Source organism: Puccinia triticina, chromosome 3A (assembly GCF_026914185.1).
Source record: "Puccinia triticina chromosome 3A, complete sequence".
Classification (NCBI taxonomy): domain Eukaryota; kingdom Fungi; phylum Basidiomycota; class Pucciniomycetes; order Pucciniales; family Pucciniaceae; genus Puccinia; species Puccinia triticina.
The window spans coordinates 8019135-8035991 of NC_070560.1; the positions used below are offsets into that span (position 1 = coordinate 8019135).

At 46.8% G+C, this 16857-nt stretch overlaps 4 protein-coding genes across 4 annotated transcripts; all 4 read left to right on the forward strand.

The window, feature by feature from the left end:
- Nucleotides 1-167: 167 nt before the first annotated feature.
- Nucleotides 168-4527, forward strand: PtA15_3A852 (uncharacterized protein; the record flags this gene model as incomplete). Its single annotated transcript, XM_053167861.1, has 3 exons — nt 168-224; nt 301-476; nt 540-4527. The coding sequence occupies 3 exons, from the start codon at nt 168-170 to the stop codon at nt 4525-4527; spliced, it is 4221 nt and encodes a 1406-aa protein (XP_053019036.1).
- Nucleotides 4528-7375: 2848 nt separating this feature from the next.
- Nucleotides 7376-7909, forward strand: PtA15_3A853 (uncharacterized protein; the record flags this gene model as incomplete). Its single annotated transcript, XM_053167862.1, has 1 exon — nt 7376-7909. One exon carries the CDS (start codon nt 7376-7378, stop codon nt 7907-7909), a length of 534 nt encoding a protein of 177 aa, XP_053019037.1.
- A 3690-nt stretch (nt 7910-11599) lies between these two features.
- Nucleotides 11600-12476, forward strand: PtA15_3A854 (uncharacterized protein; the record flags this gene model as incomplete). The annotated part of the gene is made up of 4 exons (XM_053167863.1): nt 11600-11891; nt 11988-12127; nt 12209-12359; nt 12451-12476. 4 exons carry the CDS (start codon nt 11600-11602, stop codon nt 12474-12476), a joined length of 609 nt encoding a protein of 202 aa, XP_053019038.1.
- Nucleotides 12477-14107: 1631 nt separating this feature from the next.
- Nucleotides 14108-16192, forward strand: PtA15_3A855 (uncharacterized protein; the record flags this gene model as incomplete). Its single annotated transcript, XM_053167864.1, has 6 exons — nt 14108-14284; nt 14367-14606; nt 14687-15079; nt 15154-15609; nt 15695-16008; nt 16084-16192. 6 exons carry the CDS (start codon nt 14108-14110, stop codon nt 16190-16192), a joined length of 1689 nt encoding a protein of 562 aa, XP_053019039.1.
- Between the last annotated feature and the right edge of the window lie 665 nt (nt 16193-16857).

A 16857-nucleotide genomic window follows, 5' to 3' on the forward strand; every position in this document is an offset into this window, starting at 1 on the left:
GATTGAGGTTGAGCCAGATGTCGGATCATCCGGATATCTGGTCCGGCCCAGCCTAGTGACGGCGTGCCAAGTTGCACCACCACAGCACTGGGCCGATCTCAACCGATACAACAACATCATCGACATCCCAACAACCCTCGACACCCAACAGAACTAGTAGAAGAAACATGGCCGATGGGGTGGCAAACGATCGCGCAGAGAAAGCGGCCCGAGCGAAGGACCGAGTTAGTCTACATTTTGACATCTTGACAGGAAAAGTGGGAGATTGGTGCTGATTATGTTTTCACCTTTTGATAACAGCTAAAAAAGTTTCAAGCCAAGAAGAAAGCTGGCGAACCAACCCCAACTACGGCGACAGAGTCTAATTCCACGTCGGAAGTCAACTCTCCAAGCATTGAGCCAGTAACCAACGAGGTGAATTCAACCCCAACAAACGGAGAACAAACACTAGATCCGAGCCCATCGGCCCAGCAGCCGTAAGTCTTATCACATGATACCGTATGTATCATCCCTCGAAACTCACTCAGGTTTTCTTATAGGTTGGACAGTCAGACGGCTATCACCGAAGATACCCCTGGGAATCATGAAATCGCTCCTGAATCGACCTCCCAGCTGTCCCAATCACAACAGCAGACGATTGCCCTACTGGTCAGCGAGAAGAATAATCTAGCCAGTCAAGCTGAAGAGTATCGCCAAGAGATCTCCGATCTGCGCAACGCACTTCTCAATGCTGAACAACAGTCCGCAGATCAAAGTCGAAGATTGAACCAAGATCTGGAAGAGAATCGAAGCTCATTAACTCGAGCCCAAACCGAGTTGGAAGAATCAACAGCCTCGCTGAACAAACTGCGCACAGAATTAGCGCAAGCCAGAACTCAGATCGACGAATTGAGTCAGTCGAGTGAGAGCAGCAAGGATGAAATCATTCGGGAGTTTGAAAGTAAACTGAGAATGAAACAGAATCACTCGGACGCGGTCGAGAGTGAACTGTCTCGAGTCAAGAACCAGCTGAAATCTCAAGAGCTCCGACAGCAAGAGCAAGATCAGACTATCGAACAGCTCCAGAAAGATCGCGCGACCGCTCAGGAACGCTTGAAGGAATCCAACGAGAAATCAAGCGAGATCGCCGCAAGTTTTGATGCTCTTCAAACAAGCCATCAACAGTTAACTGCTGAGATGTCTTCAGCCCAGACTCAACTCAAGGAGTCATCAGGAAAATTTGATGCTCTCAAATCTCATGCTGACTCCCTGGAAACTCGCCTGACCGAATTCCAATCTTCCCATGGATCCCTCTCCTCGACTGTCACTCAACTCGAAGACAAGCTTGGACAATCTACCCAACGAAAGTCTGCCCTGCAAGAAGAAAATCAGAATCTCTTGCAGAATCTTGAGGAACTGAAGGCCAAGATCGTCGAGCTGACTAATCACAAGGTCCAATCCAGTGAGCGCTGCGAGGAGATCCGGACGATCGTCCGTGAGCGGGAAAATGAACTGGTGACAATGAGGGAGGAGATATCTAGTCAACGACAATCTCACGAAAAGGAGAAGGAGCGACTTGAAGGAGACAAAAAGCTTTTGGAAGAACAAATGGAGGAAACCAGGCGAGAATCTGATCAAGTCACTCTTGCTATCAAACACGAACTTGCCTCGTTGAAACAGCAGCTTTCCTCGCAGACCGAACAGCTTGAGCAACAGCAATCAGAGTCGACACGTCTATCCCAAGAGCTCCAAGAGTCGCAAGCTTTACTCGAACAATCTAAAGAACAGCTTGGCGTGCTTGCCGATAAGCAAACCCACACGGATTCTCAACTGGCCGAAAAAACAAAATCCATCGAAGCGTCAGCAATTCTCGAGCAACAGCTTAAAGCTCAACTTGAATCACTCTCGTCGGCTTTGTCCCTCGAGAAAACTCAGAAGGACGAGCTAGACCAGCGGGTCCATCAGACACAGGATGCGCTTGATCAAATGCAGCAACAAATCAAATCGATGGAAGAAAATCTCAAAGATGCAGCTCAACAGGCTAAAGCGCACGAAGAACGTCACAATGCCCAAATTGGCCAGCTCAAAGCTCTAGAGTCAACCAAACAAGAGTTATCAGATCGGCTTTCTCTGGTGACCACTGAATCCACTTCGATGAAGAAACAGATCGCGGAGAATCGGGCCCGCATATCCGAGACTGAGGGCAGGCTGGAGTCGAAGACGTCAGAATGTGATCAACTTTCACAATCTTTGAAGCAGGAGCAGAGTCGGATGACCGAGATGGAAACTCTCCTCGGCGAGTCAACGTCCAACATTGAAAGTCTGACGGCAAAACTTGAAGAGGCTCGTGCTAGTCATGAGGCGATGATCGAAGAGCACACTCAACAGCTGGTAGCCGTCGAACAAAAGAGCTCGCAACGGTTGTCGACGATACAAGAACTAGAAAGTCAATATGCCGATTGCCAAAACAGACTGAAAGAAGTCGAAGCTTCCCGCGATAGTCTTGCCGAACAAGTTGCAAATCTAGAGTCTGATCTCTCCTTGAGTGAATCCGCCGCCCAAACCCTACGAGCTTCCCTAGAATCTGCGCAGATCGCCCAAGATGAGCTGAGGACTGAGTCGGATAAAGAGCGGAAGAGGCTTGAAAACCTGGTCTCGGATTATGAGTCTGAAAAGCTCGAGCAAAAAGATTCGCTGAAGAAGTTGGAAGAAAGTATCGTGGGGTTGAATGAGCAGATAGAAACTGCTGAGGGCAATCTCGCATCGAGTCTTCAGGAACGTCAAAAGGTTGAAAAGGAGCTCGAAGAAAGTCGGAGTGATCTCAGCGAGCAAAGACAGAATTTGGCCTCCACCTTGCACGATCTTGTCACTGCAAAGAATTCCTTGGAAGAGCTGGAGAATCAGCTGAGTGCGGCGAAGATGGAGAATGAAGAGATCCTCAATTCGAAAGAGGCCGTCGAATCCGAATCGAAGAATTATCGTGATAAGATGACGGCGACTCTGAGTAATCTACAAGCCGAAATCTCTTCCCACAAAAAACAGATCGATGCGCAAGAAGAACAAATCAGTCAAACCGAGCAGCAAAATTCTGAATTGCAGGAAGAGATCAGTGCACTCGAGCAGGAGAAGAACGTGTTGATCAAAGAGATGGAAGCGGGCAAGGAGGGCGAGAATCGAATCTTGGAGAAGTCGAGGTCGGAGGTGTTGGAGTTGAAGCAGAAGATCCATCAATTGAAGGAAGAAGCTGAGAGGATGAAGCAGGACCTTAGCCAGACCAAATCCGCCTTCGAACAGAACGATCATGTTAAGGAAGAAGAAATCCACCGGCTGAATAACGAACTCAAAGGCCTCAAACGCTCCGAGATCGAGTTGAACAAGAGCAGGGATCAAACTTTGGTCGAAAGAGACGAGGGGCTCCAGAAGATTTCAGCGCTGAATCAGATACTTGAAAGTGAACAGCAAGAGAAGAATAAATTGGAAAAAGAGTTTGAAGAACGCACCCGGAAATCCGAAGCACGTCTCGAAGAACTGACCGCGCAAGTCTCCACTCTTTCCGCTCAGCTTGCTGAAAATAAGCAGCACCAGGAGCAGACCAGCTCGCAAGCCCTGATGGCTCAAGCAGCTGCCGATCAGAAGCTAGCAAGGACGATGAAGGAACTCGACGATCTCCGAGAGCAGTTTGAAACTCGTAATGTCGAGCATCAGGCCACGCTCGACAGTTCGGCGCGGAGGAGGGCGGAGCTGGAGGAAGAGCTGGAAGCGGCAAAGCTGGCCCAAGAGCAAATACGAGTGGAGGCCGAGGAGCAGCAGGCTTTGCTTGTGGAATCGAAGTCGGAAGAGTTCAAGAAGAAACTTGATGAGGCGGAGACGGAGTTGCGAATTCAATTGGATAACCAGTCGGAGACGGTGGGCGAGCTCCGGAAGGAATCGGAAGATTTGAAGGCCCAGTTATCAGCAGCCCTGGAGGAGAAGAAGTCGGCCATCAGCCAGACTTACGTCGACTCGATCATCCAACAACATCAGATCGATCTCTCGACCGCTCGGAGTCAAATCCGGGCGTTGGAGAGCCGGATCTTTGAGGAAGAGTCGCGGTCCCATGAGATGTTGACCCGGGTGGAAAACCTGCAAGACGAGCTCCGAGGGGCCGAGGAAGCCCTCAAGCAGCAGCGGAAACCCGCCTCCGTCCCGGCCGATGCCTCTTCGGTCCCGCCACCGACGGTCGCGTCTGAAGCCGAGCCGCGGCCCTCAGAGTCGCGCAAGACGAACTTCTCCAAGATGATCGACGACAGCAACTTGTCCGAGCAGACTAAACAGAGCCGACGCGAGAGCTTGAACCTGCTCAAGACGCGGATGGAGAACGAGCTGGGCCTGCTGAACCTCTCGTCTCGAGCCCTGGCGTCCTCGAATCTCTCCTCTCCCTCCGCTTCCTCCACCACCCATCTCCACGAGCATCCTAGCCTCAAACACCACAAGGTTATCCCTCGCTCTAAGCTCGGCGACGATATGGTCTGGTGCGGCGATTGCGTCGGCGATCTGTTCATGATCTGACCGACCCCGCCATTCTTCCGCTGTCATCTTGTAAACGCCCTTTTCCTGTAAGTTCTTCCCCTCCTCTCCGCTCTCCGGTTTTGGGAGACTTGTTCACTGACTTCTCGACCGCCCCTGGTTCTTCTGATCCCGCATTTTCTTTAGCGCTGTGCGGTTTCAGAAAAATCATCATCAAAGATGCCGTAATTCAATTCTTCCTCCCTGATCTCCATCCATCCATTTTTTTCCGTTTTTCATCTTTCCTTTTTATTCTTGCTTTGTCTTTGTCTCTTGGTTGTCTTTGTTTCTTGGCCCTCAACACTGTTGTCTGTTTCTTCTTTTGGCTATAACCCCTTTTCTTTTCCACATAGATGTATAAATGCAGCTCTTTTAGATCAGTAGTATTATCCTCGCCATAAATATCATCAGTCATCCTTTTTGTTGTAGAGTATACCCTTAGTGGCAGAGTCTTTGCACGGCCATCTGGCCCAATTATGGTCAAGGCGCCTGCCTACGATACACCACGTCGGCTTGGCAATCAAGGGTTTAGCAGGAGATTCCAGGTTCGAGTCCTGGGATGGTCGGTCCTTTTTGCTTCCTGAGGGCATCCTGAGATTATCTTACTCTTGGATTCATGATCCTCAACCACATTGTTGCATGCACCTACTACAGCAAACTTAACACAAGTCCCTCCCTGTGTTGTAGCACAAGTAACCTTGTATACAAGATTACCCTATACTACTATGTAATAGTATGTATTTACATACTATTACATATTACTCAACTCTGTGCTCCGCGGTCAGACCTCTTGTATTTACATATATATACACTATGTTTTCCTCTCATAATATTCTTCATTGATAATATTATTCCTGTTCATTATCTATGCTCTTATACCCTGTGCTTGTGGGGCCCAAGCACCCTCCCGCTTGCGGGAGGGACTTGTGCCTAATGTCCAACATTTGGCTTGAGGCTGCCCAGCCAAATGTTGAAAAATGCCTTCTAACCCAAATATCACCGTATACCCCTCTGATTTATTCACAGCCTCCGGTACCATTAGAATCCTCTTTCATTTCTACATAATCTCAGCGGTCCAAAACAACACCTACTGCCTTCCCCTAATAAAAAAATTAATGTAAAAATTCCACCTGAGAGCCTATCCGGCCAGATGTAGACCGGATCGCCCATCCGGCCAGATGTAGACCGCATCACCCATCCGGCCTAAACACATGAAGATAAGGTTAGACATCAGACGTCAATACCCTTTTATGTGTATAACTGCCGCAAGCCACCTAAATTCTTTATTGACGAGAGACCTGTCATTCTTAAGTCAATACTGAGAAAGCCTGTGAGAGTGTGTCAAGGTTGGACTCCAACCTTGACCTTTGGATGATCTGATGGCTTCATTGCATAGCTCAAGACAACCCCTCACAGGAATGGCCGCTGAGCGGCGAGTTTGGGACAAATTTAATTGAAATAATATGTACAAAAAAGCTCAGAAGCAGGGCTGCAACATGGTATAGGAGGCTTTGAATTTTGTGCTGAAAGAAATGAGTAAAAGAGATGTAAACACAGAAATCATGATTTCCTGTGTAAATATCTCTCAGCCTCAGGCGAAGATTGGGACATTAGTCCTAAGCCTCTCCTTTGGAGACGCTTTGCGCCTCCTCGAAGAGGCTTAGAGCATCCACATTGGTCGCGGATTAAGGAGGGATTAGCGTAGCTAATCCTCCTCGGCAACCGCATTGGGTCCAATTTAGTCGGACTAAACTCCTCCTTGGAGTACGATTTGGACTAAGGAGGAGTAACTTTACTCCTTGCTAATCCTGGGAGTAAGCCTCACATGCATATTCCCATGCATGCGGGCACTGCTCCCCACTCAAATGTATGCACCAAACACAGCTGACATAAGCTGCAGGTGCATACACCATACTTACACAGCAATTAAGCCCGCACCAATGCGGTTGACCACCTGGATTAGCGCTAATCCCGGAGTAAGCTAATCCGCTACTCCTCGAGTTACACCCGCACCGATGTGGATGCTCTTACAGTTGTGTGCGGCATTCTACTGTATCAAGCTGCCCACAAAACTTGACTCGCTCACGCGGGGCAAAACTGGGGTCGCGCAGGGGGTCAATAAAACACAGCAACCACATTTTTGAGGTCTACTGGGTGTGTACTCTTCAGATCTAAAGCGGCAAAGCATTTGGCCCAGCGGTTTTTTTTTTTTTTTTTTTTTTTCTGGCTCAGATTTTGGGACCCATGGCCTTAGGCCCCGCCCAAGCCCATATGTATGGTCTTAGCACATGCCCTAAACCCATATATATCGGTTTAGGGCATGGGTCCGGCTTTAGGCACGCCAAAGAATTGCTACATGCACGCCAAAAATGGCCGAAAATGGCGTAGAAACCTGTTCACTCCAATTTATTTGGAGTGAGATGAGGTTTACTCCAAAGGGAGTTGGAGTAAACATTGGCATACTCCAAAAGAGGGTCTGAATTGGAGTGTCTATATGCTCACTCAAAGAATTTTGGTGTGAACACCCAAGCACTCCAAATTGAAAATTTCTCCTTCTTTGGAAATGGAGTGAACTCATGTTCACTCCAATAAATACTTCAGTACACACCAATTCTGCACACACCGTGCACTTGAAGCTACACCAACCCCCTTCCAGAATAATCAACGGCACTCCTCTCCCCTCAGAGCCGGGACACTCATACAAGCAACTTGTAAGTCATGCCCCCCACCCACGGAACTCCTATCCCCTTCGAACACTCTGATCCAACTGAAAAACACCTTCTCCAGGCTTCAATCGAAAAAAATGGCAGAAAATACTTCATCAACAAACGGTGTTTTTGTCTTGCCAGAAATGTGGGAGCAAATGCAGAACATCATGAAAATTTTCGGAGCGAACAGACCATTGGCTCCCATCTCAGTACCCACAGCATCGGCTCCCATCTCAGTACCCACAGCATCGGCTCCCATCTCAGTACCAGTACCACCGGACCTAACTGAGCCCCTGGATTCGGCTTTGGAACCAGGTGACTCAATTATTGCTTCTTCGGCCCCAGCTACTACAGCAAAACTGGATCGTCCCGTTGCACCAGCTCTTTCTAGCAAGGAATCCCTGATCAATTGTCTTCCGGAAAATGAAACTACCCAAGATTCTGGCCAGAAAAGCGGAAAAGCATTTATTGAACCAAACAAAGACTCCGAACCAACCAATGACTCCAAACAGACCAAAGACTCCGAACCAACCGAAGCCTCCGAACCAACCAAAGACTCCGAACTGACAAAAGACTCCGAACTGACGAAAGACTCTATTGCGAAATCTCTGACAAATGAAACACCATTACTGATTGCCGACCCAAAGAGTTACAACTTTGCGCAAGGAGGTATGTAGATATTATCTCTTGTTTATGATAAGTGAATTGAATTGAAAGGTTTTTTTATTGTTTAGATCCACTGGACCCTCCTCCAAGGGCACGTTTATTATCGATGGACAACTTAGTTTATTTCTGTCAACAATGGGCTAGAACCCATGGATATGCGGTGTCAAAAATCAACTCTGTTCGCAACAAAAACGTATATCTAGGCTGTGACCGTTCCGGGAAATATCGCGGCAAGAAATCACACAATTCCGGACAACAAACTACTTCAGTGAAGATTGACTGCCCTTTTCAACTGAGGGATTCTGTGCCAACCAGCAAGAAAAAACTTGAAAAAACTTGGACCTTGGATACTCGGCACGCCACCCACAACCACGAACCATCGCCTGGTGCTTATTCCCATGTGGCTCACAAGCAACTCTTACCAGAACAAGTTGAAGATATCCGGAAGCTCTCAAAGGCAAATCTAAAGCCTGCCCAAATTCTCTTACAACTCCGAACATCCAATGAAAATACACTCGCAACTAACAAGACAATCTCCAAAGCATTACAGAAGATCCGGCGAGAGGAATTAGATGGGAGGAACCCAATAGCAACTCTTACCAGAACAAGTTGAAGATATCCGGAAGCTCTCAAAGGCAAATCTAAAGCCTGCCCAAATTCTCTTACAACTCCGAACATCCAATGAAAATACACTCGCAACTAACAAGACAATCTCCAAAGCATTACAGAAGATCCGGCGAGAGGAATTAGACGGGAGGAACCCAATGGAAGCTATGATGAGAATCTTGAAGGAGATGAACTGGTCATGGGAAGCCAAGGTGAATGCCAATGGATCCATTCAAAACCTCTTTTTTGCTCACCCAGGATCAATTCACCTCGCGCGACTCAACCATCACGTTGCCCTACTAGACGCCACATACAAGACCAATCAATATGATATCCCTCTCTTGCATATCATTGGACAAGTTGCTACAAATCGATCTTTCTCAATAGGGTTCTGTTTCCTGACTCATGAAGACAAAGAAAATTATCTCTGGGCGATTGAAGTTCTCAAAAAGCTTGTCTGGCAGCCGGAACGCATGCCAAAAGTTTTCATTACTGATAGAGATGATGCCTTACGCCAAGCGCTTGAATCAGTATTCCCCGATTCTTGAGCCAACCTCTGCACTTGGCATCTCAACAAAAATATAACAACCAACTGCAGAAAGTACTTTCCCTCAGCCGCTAAAACCTCCGCCTCTGCCGGCAAAAAACAGAAGAAAGAGGAACACCCGTGGGATGAATTCATGGCTCTTTGGAGACTCGTTACGTACTCAAAAACACCCAGACTATATGAAGAACGATACACTAACTTGAAGGCATTCTTAGCCACTCAGCCAGCAGCTCTAGCGTACCTCGAGAAGTGGATAATTCCTTTCAAGGAGCAGTTTGTGGTGGCCTGGGCTTGCCAGTATCCTCACCTGCGCAATCTCAACACCTCAAGGGTCGAATCTGGTCACGCTTATCTCAAAACATTCATCACAAACTCTACGGGTGATATGCTCTCTGTTTTTAATTCACTCTTGCTTGCAGTCAACGCTCAGATCAATCAAATCCATGAATCAATTGGTAAAGATACCATCAAGACTCTTATCAGCGTCCCAAAACCTTTTATCGCAATCCTCGGCAAGATCTCCACCTTTGCAATCAAGCAATCAATTGAGCAATTTGACCTCTTGAAAAACCTGGACCCAACGGAACCTTGTTCTGAAACTCTCACCAAAGGAATTGGAATCCCTTGTGCTCACAAGATCGCCGAAACATTGGAGAGTGGAAGGATGATTATGCCAGAGGATTTCCATCTCCAATGGCATTTGAGATATAATCCGGAGGTTGGAGTAAGCTGTTTGGATCCATTTTATCTGATTGGACTTGATGTGTTGAGCTAAGATCCAATGTAATTCCCTTGCTGCCTGTAGAAAAAAGATGCACTCGAACTCAACCTCAATGAGGAAATCAAGAAACTCACTGCTGCCCTCGGCAATGAGCCTCCCAGAAGACTAGCCACACTCTTTGAACAAATCCACCAACCGGCATCCGGAACCCATACTGTCGTCCCCATTCAAGCCCCAGCAATCAAACAGAAACCAAAAGGCCGGCCAAGAAACAAGAAGCAAGCTAAAAAATCGACTAAGAGAGATCCGTCGGCCTTCGAGATCGTAGAAGCCGAGTTAAAGAAGCAGCAATCACAAAAGAAGAGAGTTGCCAAACCTCAAAAGCAGCCCAAACGAAGATCTAAGCGAATCAAACAGAATAATGACGAAAATGAAGATGTAGATGACGACAATGACGAGGATAGCCCAGAAGATGAGAGCGAAGAAAACAACTCTGACACTTACCAAGCTAAGTATATTGAAGCAAGCACGGATTCCGAATTGACAGATGATGAGGAAAAGGCTCCTGAAAGCAAAGTGAACATCAAAAAGGCTCCTGAAAGCAAAGCGAATATCAAAAATGCTCCTGAAAGCAAAGCGAACACAAGCGACGTGCTAATTAAACCAAACAAGGTGTGTAAAACTCCAGTAATGATCATACATGTGGCTTACAGATTTATGAGTTGTATTTTAACAGGCCATTTACCTCAACCAGATTCCAGAACACCTCCGCATGTACATTGAGGACGTTTTTAACCCAATCGGAGATGGTAACTGCGGGTTTCACTGCATTTCTAAAGCGCTCGGCTACGATGGCAAGGACGGATGGCTCCAGGTCAGGGAGGAAATGATCAACGAGATTGCCAACCACAAAAACTTCTACTCAAAATTGCAGGGCGGTGAAGCCGAAATCAACAGGATTCTCGAAGCCCTCAAGGTTACCGGCCCTGCCACAAAAGCAATGGTTCCAGCGGAAAAATGGCTCAATAAGTTAGAGCACGGGCAAATTATTGCGAACACGTATACCCGCCCAGTTATTTTTTTGTCCTCTCTGACAAGTAGCTCCTTCTTGCCTCTTCGTCTAGGCCCACAAAATACCGGTGAATCCGAGCCAATTTATCTGCTCCATGTCGATGGGAATCACTGGGTTATGCCTACCATTGAGGGTATCAATGGGGGACCCTGAGGCCTCTGAGGGGCAGCGACCTCCTCTTGCTCCCTGTATACGCTATCTCCGGCGCCCAAATACGAGCAGGCGCGTACAGCCGTTGGCGCCTCTTGCGTGCGTTGGGGCACAGCGTGTACAGGGAGGGCTGGACGGTTCCATGGACCTCACCCACCTCCCGCTGCGCTCCCGGTAACACAACATCAAAACCTCCGTACAGTAGAATGCCACGCGCAACTGTAGTTAAGCTCGCTACTACAGCTTATAAGCTGTGTTTGGTGCATGCTTTTGGGTGAGGAGTGTCCGCATCAGCATTCAACCCGCCAACATCTTTGGTGGATGGCTTGGACGGTCGACCCCTACAAACTTAACTGAGTCCTCTTTGTGGAGGGGGGACGCCGTCCCTTCCCGCCCCCGAAGAGTCGACCCTGTCTTACAGGAATTTTGGAATTGATTCGTAACTAGAACAACATTCATGTTATAGTCACCCTCGCCACGGATGCGACGGAAAACCCTCGATTGATGCAGTGAGGCTGGGCAGCTTTCACATCATCTTCAGCCTGTCTATGTGTGCAGTCCTCCACACTCCATCCATCAACCCACTGGTCATTACCAAGAACAAAATGTTTTACTCGAAGAGCAAATGGATCCTCGTAGGGCTCCTTGCAGCCATTGTAGATCTGAGCTCCGCGCATCCGGCTGGGCAACCTCCATCAACACCGAAATATCCTACTACAGCGAAAGCCACACTCAATGCCAAAGGATTTGAAGCTGTCTTTACTTTTCTGCTCTTACATTCCGGCACCTCCCTCACCTCACTCCACATTACTGGCTACGCAACCGTTCCATTTCCACTGACGGGCGTTCACCTCACATATTCCGGAGTGCCAGATGGCCAAGATTTTGACTATTCCAGTAAGCACATAAGTAGTGAAAATTTTGTCACTGTACTGGATTAGCTCTCGAAAACTGACCCCATCCCGAACAAACAAAAACCATCACAACCATCAGTCCACGAAAAGCCGATTGCCCATGGGGATGAGATTGAATGCAAGGACGTCGGGGACCTATGGAATCCAACAAAGTCGACCTACAAAGGTTCTGATGAATTTAAATGCAAACCCGAACAACCTGCCTATTGTGAATCAGGTGTAAGTTGAAGCCTCCGGTCTCATCAATGAGTGAATCGGCTATACCTGACAAACAAAAGATTATCTCTTCTCTCTCCTAAGAATTTGTCCGGCAAACATCGCAAGCTCAAACATATCCCCGACTCCAACTCTAACTATTTTGATCCCAGTCTCAGATTTGGTTACTCGGAACTAGGCATTTTTGGTAAAAGTATCGTGGTTTACGATCCGACCGGCACCCCGGTGACATGTGGTAAGCTTTCTGACTGTTTGACTAGGTTACTTCTTTCTTGTCAGCTCTTCTGACTTTTGCTTATCTTCTATTCTTCTGTTGTCAAAAATAGCCACCATTGTGCCTCATGACCCGTGAGCCTGATCAATCAATCAGCTCGTTGTCCCACTGGTCCGTCACATTTGTGCATGGCTAGGGAGTCACCGTACTGTCTCTGCCTCATACCCTTGTAGAATCCATCCTGCCTAAATCAGACAAAATCACGGCATACTTCGAATCCATTTATCATCTATGTAGATACCTAATTTTCCTTTGGCTTTCGAAGTTACAAAGTAACTCAATTGGTTGTTTTTGGCTAAAATCTAAAAAATCTGTCACAGAACAACTGGTACACTGGACATTCCGACTTAATTCCACACAGTTAAACAACAGAAAGAAAATCCTCATTGAGCAGATGGCCAACCAGATGGATCAGATGACAAGCCTGATCAAAACTGAGAACTTTGAAAGGTCAAATATTTAATCCTTGTTAGATACCAGGCAATGAGAAAGTATGTAATGAGAAGGGTTATTGGCCGCTCTTCTGTTGAGATGAGAATGATATTTGTGTATATAGATGAGATTAATATAAAACAGGATAGTTGATCCTGTTGGCGCTGTTTTCTATCTCTGAAGGCCTTGCTCTAGTCTGGAGATTAGGATACATTTGTTTGACCAACACCATTGTGGTGAGCCTAATCAAAACCTCATCAAGTAAGCCAACATCTATCTCAGAGGAATCCACACCAGCCGAGTGAATATCACCTTCCAGGCTATCAATTATACATTCAACCACCCAAAGACATTGGATCAGAATCTATCATCATCTCCTACAAGTGCCTCAAACTTTTCAGTATTCAATTTCATGGATGGCCCTCCACAATGGGTAATAAAATATGTACAAAATCAGGTTCAAAGTGGGAGAAATTCCACCATCAAACAGAGCCAGACTATTAGGAAGGAAACTGAGTGTTCACTAGATCTTACTCCTCTATATTAGGGGGATTCAAAGTTGGCCATGCACAACTTGCATGCACTTTTGCAAGTTGGCGTTCAAGTCTTTTATTGAACACCAAATTTCAAAAAAACATTAAAGAAGGCTTAGGGGGTGTAGTACAGTGTGGCTTTCATGCACTTTTGCAACTCGGTGTTCATCCATAGGACCAGGTTATATAGAATAAAATCCATCCTTGTACATACAGATAAACACTATCTCAATTTGGATGGGTTCATGGGCAATTTTGCAATTCAGAGAGAAAATCTTGGTTTTCAAGGTCTGCAATCCTAAAAGGGTGGAAGAGGGAAATAGAATAGGATATACTACATAGATTTTCGTAGATTCTCAGAGAAACAACATAATTGTTCTGCTTTTTGTGGATCAACAACATGTAAACTTTCCAAGCAATTTTATGTCTGCCTTCCAGGAAATTGATCTTTCATTATTACTGCTAGGAAGGCTGCTGGATTCCGGGAGTATTCAGGCCTTTTTGTTTTTTCCTTGCCATTTGCTTTCCACATCTCCTCTTCATTTTGCCACAGGTAAAGTGTTGGTGAGCTCTCGCTGGAGAGACAGAGTGATCGATATGGATTATGGTGATATTGCATATATGCAGTATGCTCTCGGCTCGATCGGTTCTGGAATTTCGCTGACTCAACCTGGCCTTTGAACCTCATCTTGCTTGTCTCACGACTCAATCAATTGCTCGGAAGAACAGTACCAACGATCTGCAATGGCCGGCCGACCCCAACTACCCAATGTCCAACCCCAAATCATCTTGCTACGCGAAGGTACCGATACCTCTCAAGGCACACCCCAATTACTCTCGAACATCAATGCCTGTCTCGCCGTCGCCCAAACTGTCGCCTCAACTCTTGGGCCCAGAGGGATGGACAAGCTGATCGTCGCTGTACGTCCCCTATCTGAATCCTCCCCTGAGATCCTTTTAGGAATTCGCCTCTAAATCAGGTTTTGTTTCGCGTGATTCCTAGACCAATGGTGACGCAACGATTTCAAACGATGGGGCAACAATCATGAAACTGTTGCAAGTCGTCCATCCGGCCGCCAAGACCCTGGTAGATATCGCAAGGGCACAGGACGCCGAAGTGGGCGACGGAACAACCAGTGTGGTCTTACTCTGTGCTGAGCTTTTGAAGCAATGTAAACCCTATATCGAAGAAGGTGTTAGTCCTCACATCATCATCAAAGGATACCGTAAAGCTTGCGAAATGGTACGTGATTTTTTCTTGAAACCTTCTGGTCTCACTCTGTATCGTATTGCCATTCATCTATTAGTTTTATCAATTCACAGGCAGTTGCCAAGGTCAAGGAACTGGCAATCACAGTCGACAAATCAGACGAAACAAAATTCAGAGAACTACTGATTAAATGTGCCTCGACCTCGATGTCCTCCAAGCTAATCCACCACCACAAGCCATTCTTCTCAAACATGGTCGTCGATGCAGTGATGACCCTAGACCAGAACGATCTGGACGAATCGTTGATTGGCATCAAGAAGATCCCCGGTGGGGGGATGGAGGACAGTTTGTTGATCAAAGGTGTCGCCTTCAAAAAGGCTTTCTCTTATGCTGGTTTTGAGCAGCAACCCAAGAGCTTCCAATCCCCCAAGCTGCTATGTTTGAACGTCGAACTCGAACTTAAGGCGGAGAGGGATAATGCTGAAGTTAGGATTGAGAAAGTCGAGGTGAATAATCTTCCTTCCCACTCACTCTCGTCTAGATGGGAGTTAGATTTATTTTGTTGTGATTGTCATCATAGGACTACCAACGGGTAGTTGACGCCGAATGGGAGATCATCTTTCGAAAACTAGAAAGCATCGTTGCAACGGGGGCTCAAATAGTTCTCTCGCGATTGCCGATCGGCGATCTAGCAACCCAATACTTTGCCGACCGAAACATTTTCTGTGCGGGGCGGATTCCGACAGACGATCTGAAAAGGGTAGTCCAAGCGGTTGGAGGCTCGATCCAATCGACCACCACCGATATCCACGACTCTCACCTAGGCTCGTGTGAGAGCTTCGAAGAGCGCCAGATCGGTGCCGAGCGGTATAACGTTTTCCAGGGCGGGAAGCATTCCAAGGCGTGCACTTTGATCCTCCGAGGTGGAGCTGAGCAGTTTATCTCGGAGGTCGAACGAAGTTTGCATGATGCGATTATGGTCGTCAAGAGGGCGATCAAAAATAATCAAGTTGTTGCAGGAGGCGGTGCTTGTGAGGTAATGATAAAACAGATAGCGCCTCAACTTCCCTTGGATGATTTACGAGATTAATTGTTTTTTGAATGTCGCCCTATTTGTCTAGATGGAAGTCTCGAAATATCTACGAGAAGAGTCGAAATTGATCCAAGGCAAACAACAGTTAATGCTAGCATCATACGCCAAATCTCTAGAATGTATCCCTCGACAGCTATGTGACAATGCTGGACTAGACGCGACGGACATCTTGAACAAATTACGGATGCTCCACGCTCAGGATCAGAAATGGATCGGAGTCAATCTGGAAGTCGATCTTGATCTGGGCGTCGCTGACAATTATGAAAAATTTGTTTGGGAACCCGCGCTGGTGAAGACTAACGCCTTGGAAGGCGCGACTGAAGCCGCTTGTATGATCTTAAGGTCCGTTCTCCATGCTTGTCTCACTCGCTTGGATACTCCTTTATTAACTGACCTGGCTCTTGTGTTTATTTATAGTGTTGATGCGACCGTCCGAAACCCACAATCTGAGAAACAGAGCGCCGGACCTCAGATGCCGAGAGGAGCAGCAAGGGGGGCTCTAAGAGGTCGGGGCAGGGGTCGATAAACCCCTCATTCTCAGATAATGAAAAAACAATCGATTTTTTTAAAACCTTGTTGTTCTTGTTTCCTTCTTTCTGTGCGTCGAAAAAAAATGAATCCGATGAAACCATAAAAACTTTTACTCCTAACCATAGATACCTCCCACGTCGTACTCTAGTCTCTAGCTATTTAACCCGCCTTACGTACATTCTTCTCATTTTTTCAAAACAAAAAATCGCAAAGAAAGAACAGGAAAACAAACTTGATCTTTTTTCCACGTTTGTGTTTGTGTTTGTGTTTCTTACGACACGATTAATACCACAAACAGTCAGGAGGAGCTGATGTTGGATACCATTGTGGGATCAAAGCAATAGGAGTATGATGGTTGGTTGTCCCTCTTGGTAAGTCTTCCCTGGCCAAAACTGAAGCCAACCCCCCTTTTTTCCTCAAGTCACACACAAGATAACAGCCATGTGTTAGACAGGCTTGGACAAAAGGGGCAGAGTCGGCTCCTCTGGTATCTTTCAATCTCTCCAGCTTTCAACACTTTTTAGGGTGTTAAGGTTTTGCTATGATGTTAATCGGTTTGCTTGGCCACAAGTTGTGTTTACATAGCCCGAAACTGGACACTTTTCCCAAACGTTCTCCAACCGTTTCAGCCGTTGGCGTTGCTGTGCTCTCCCCCCGTGT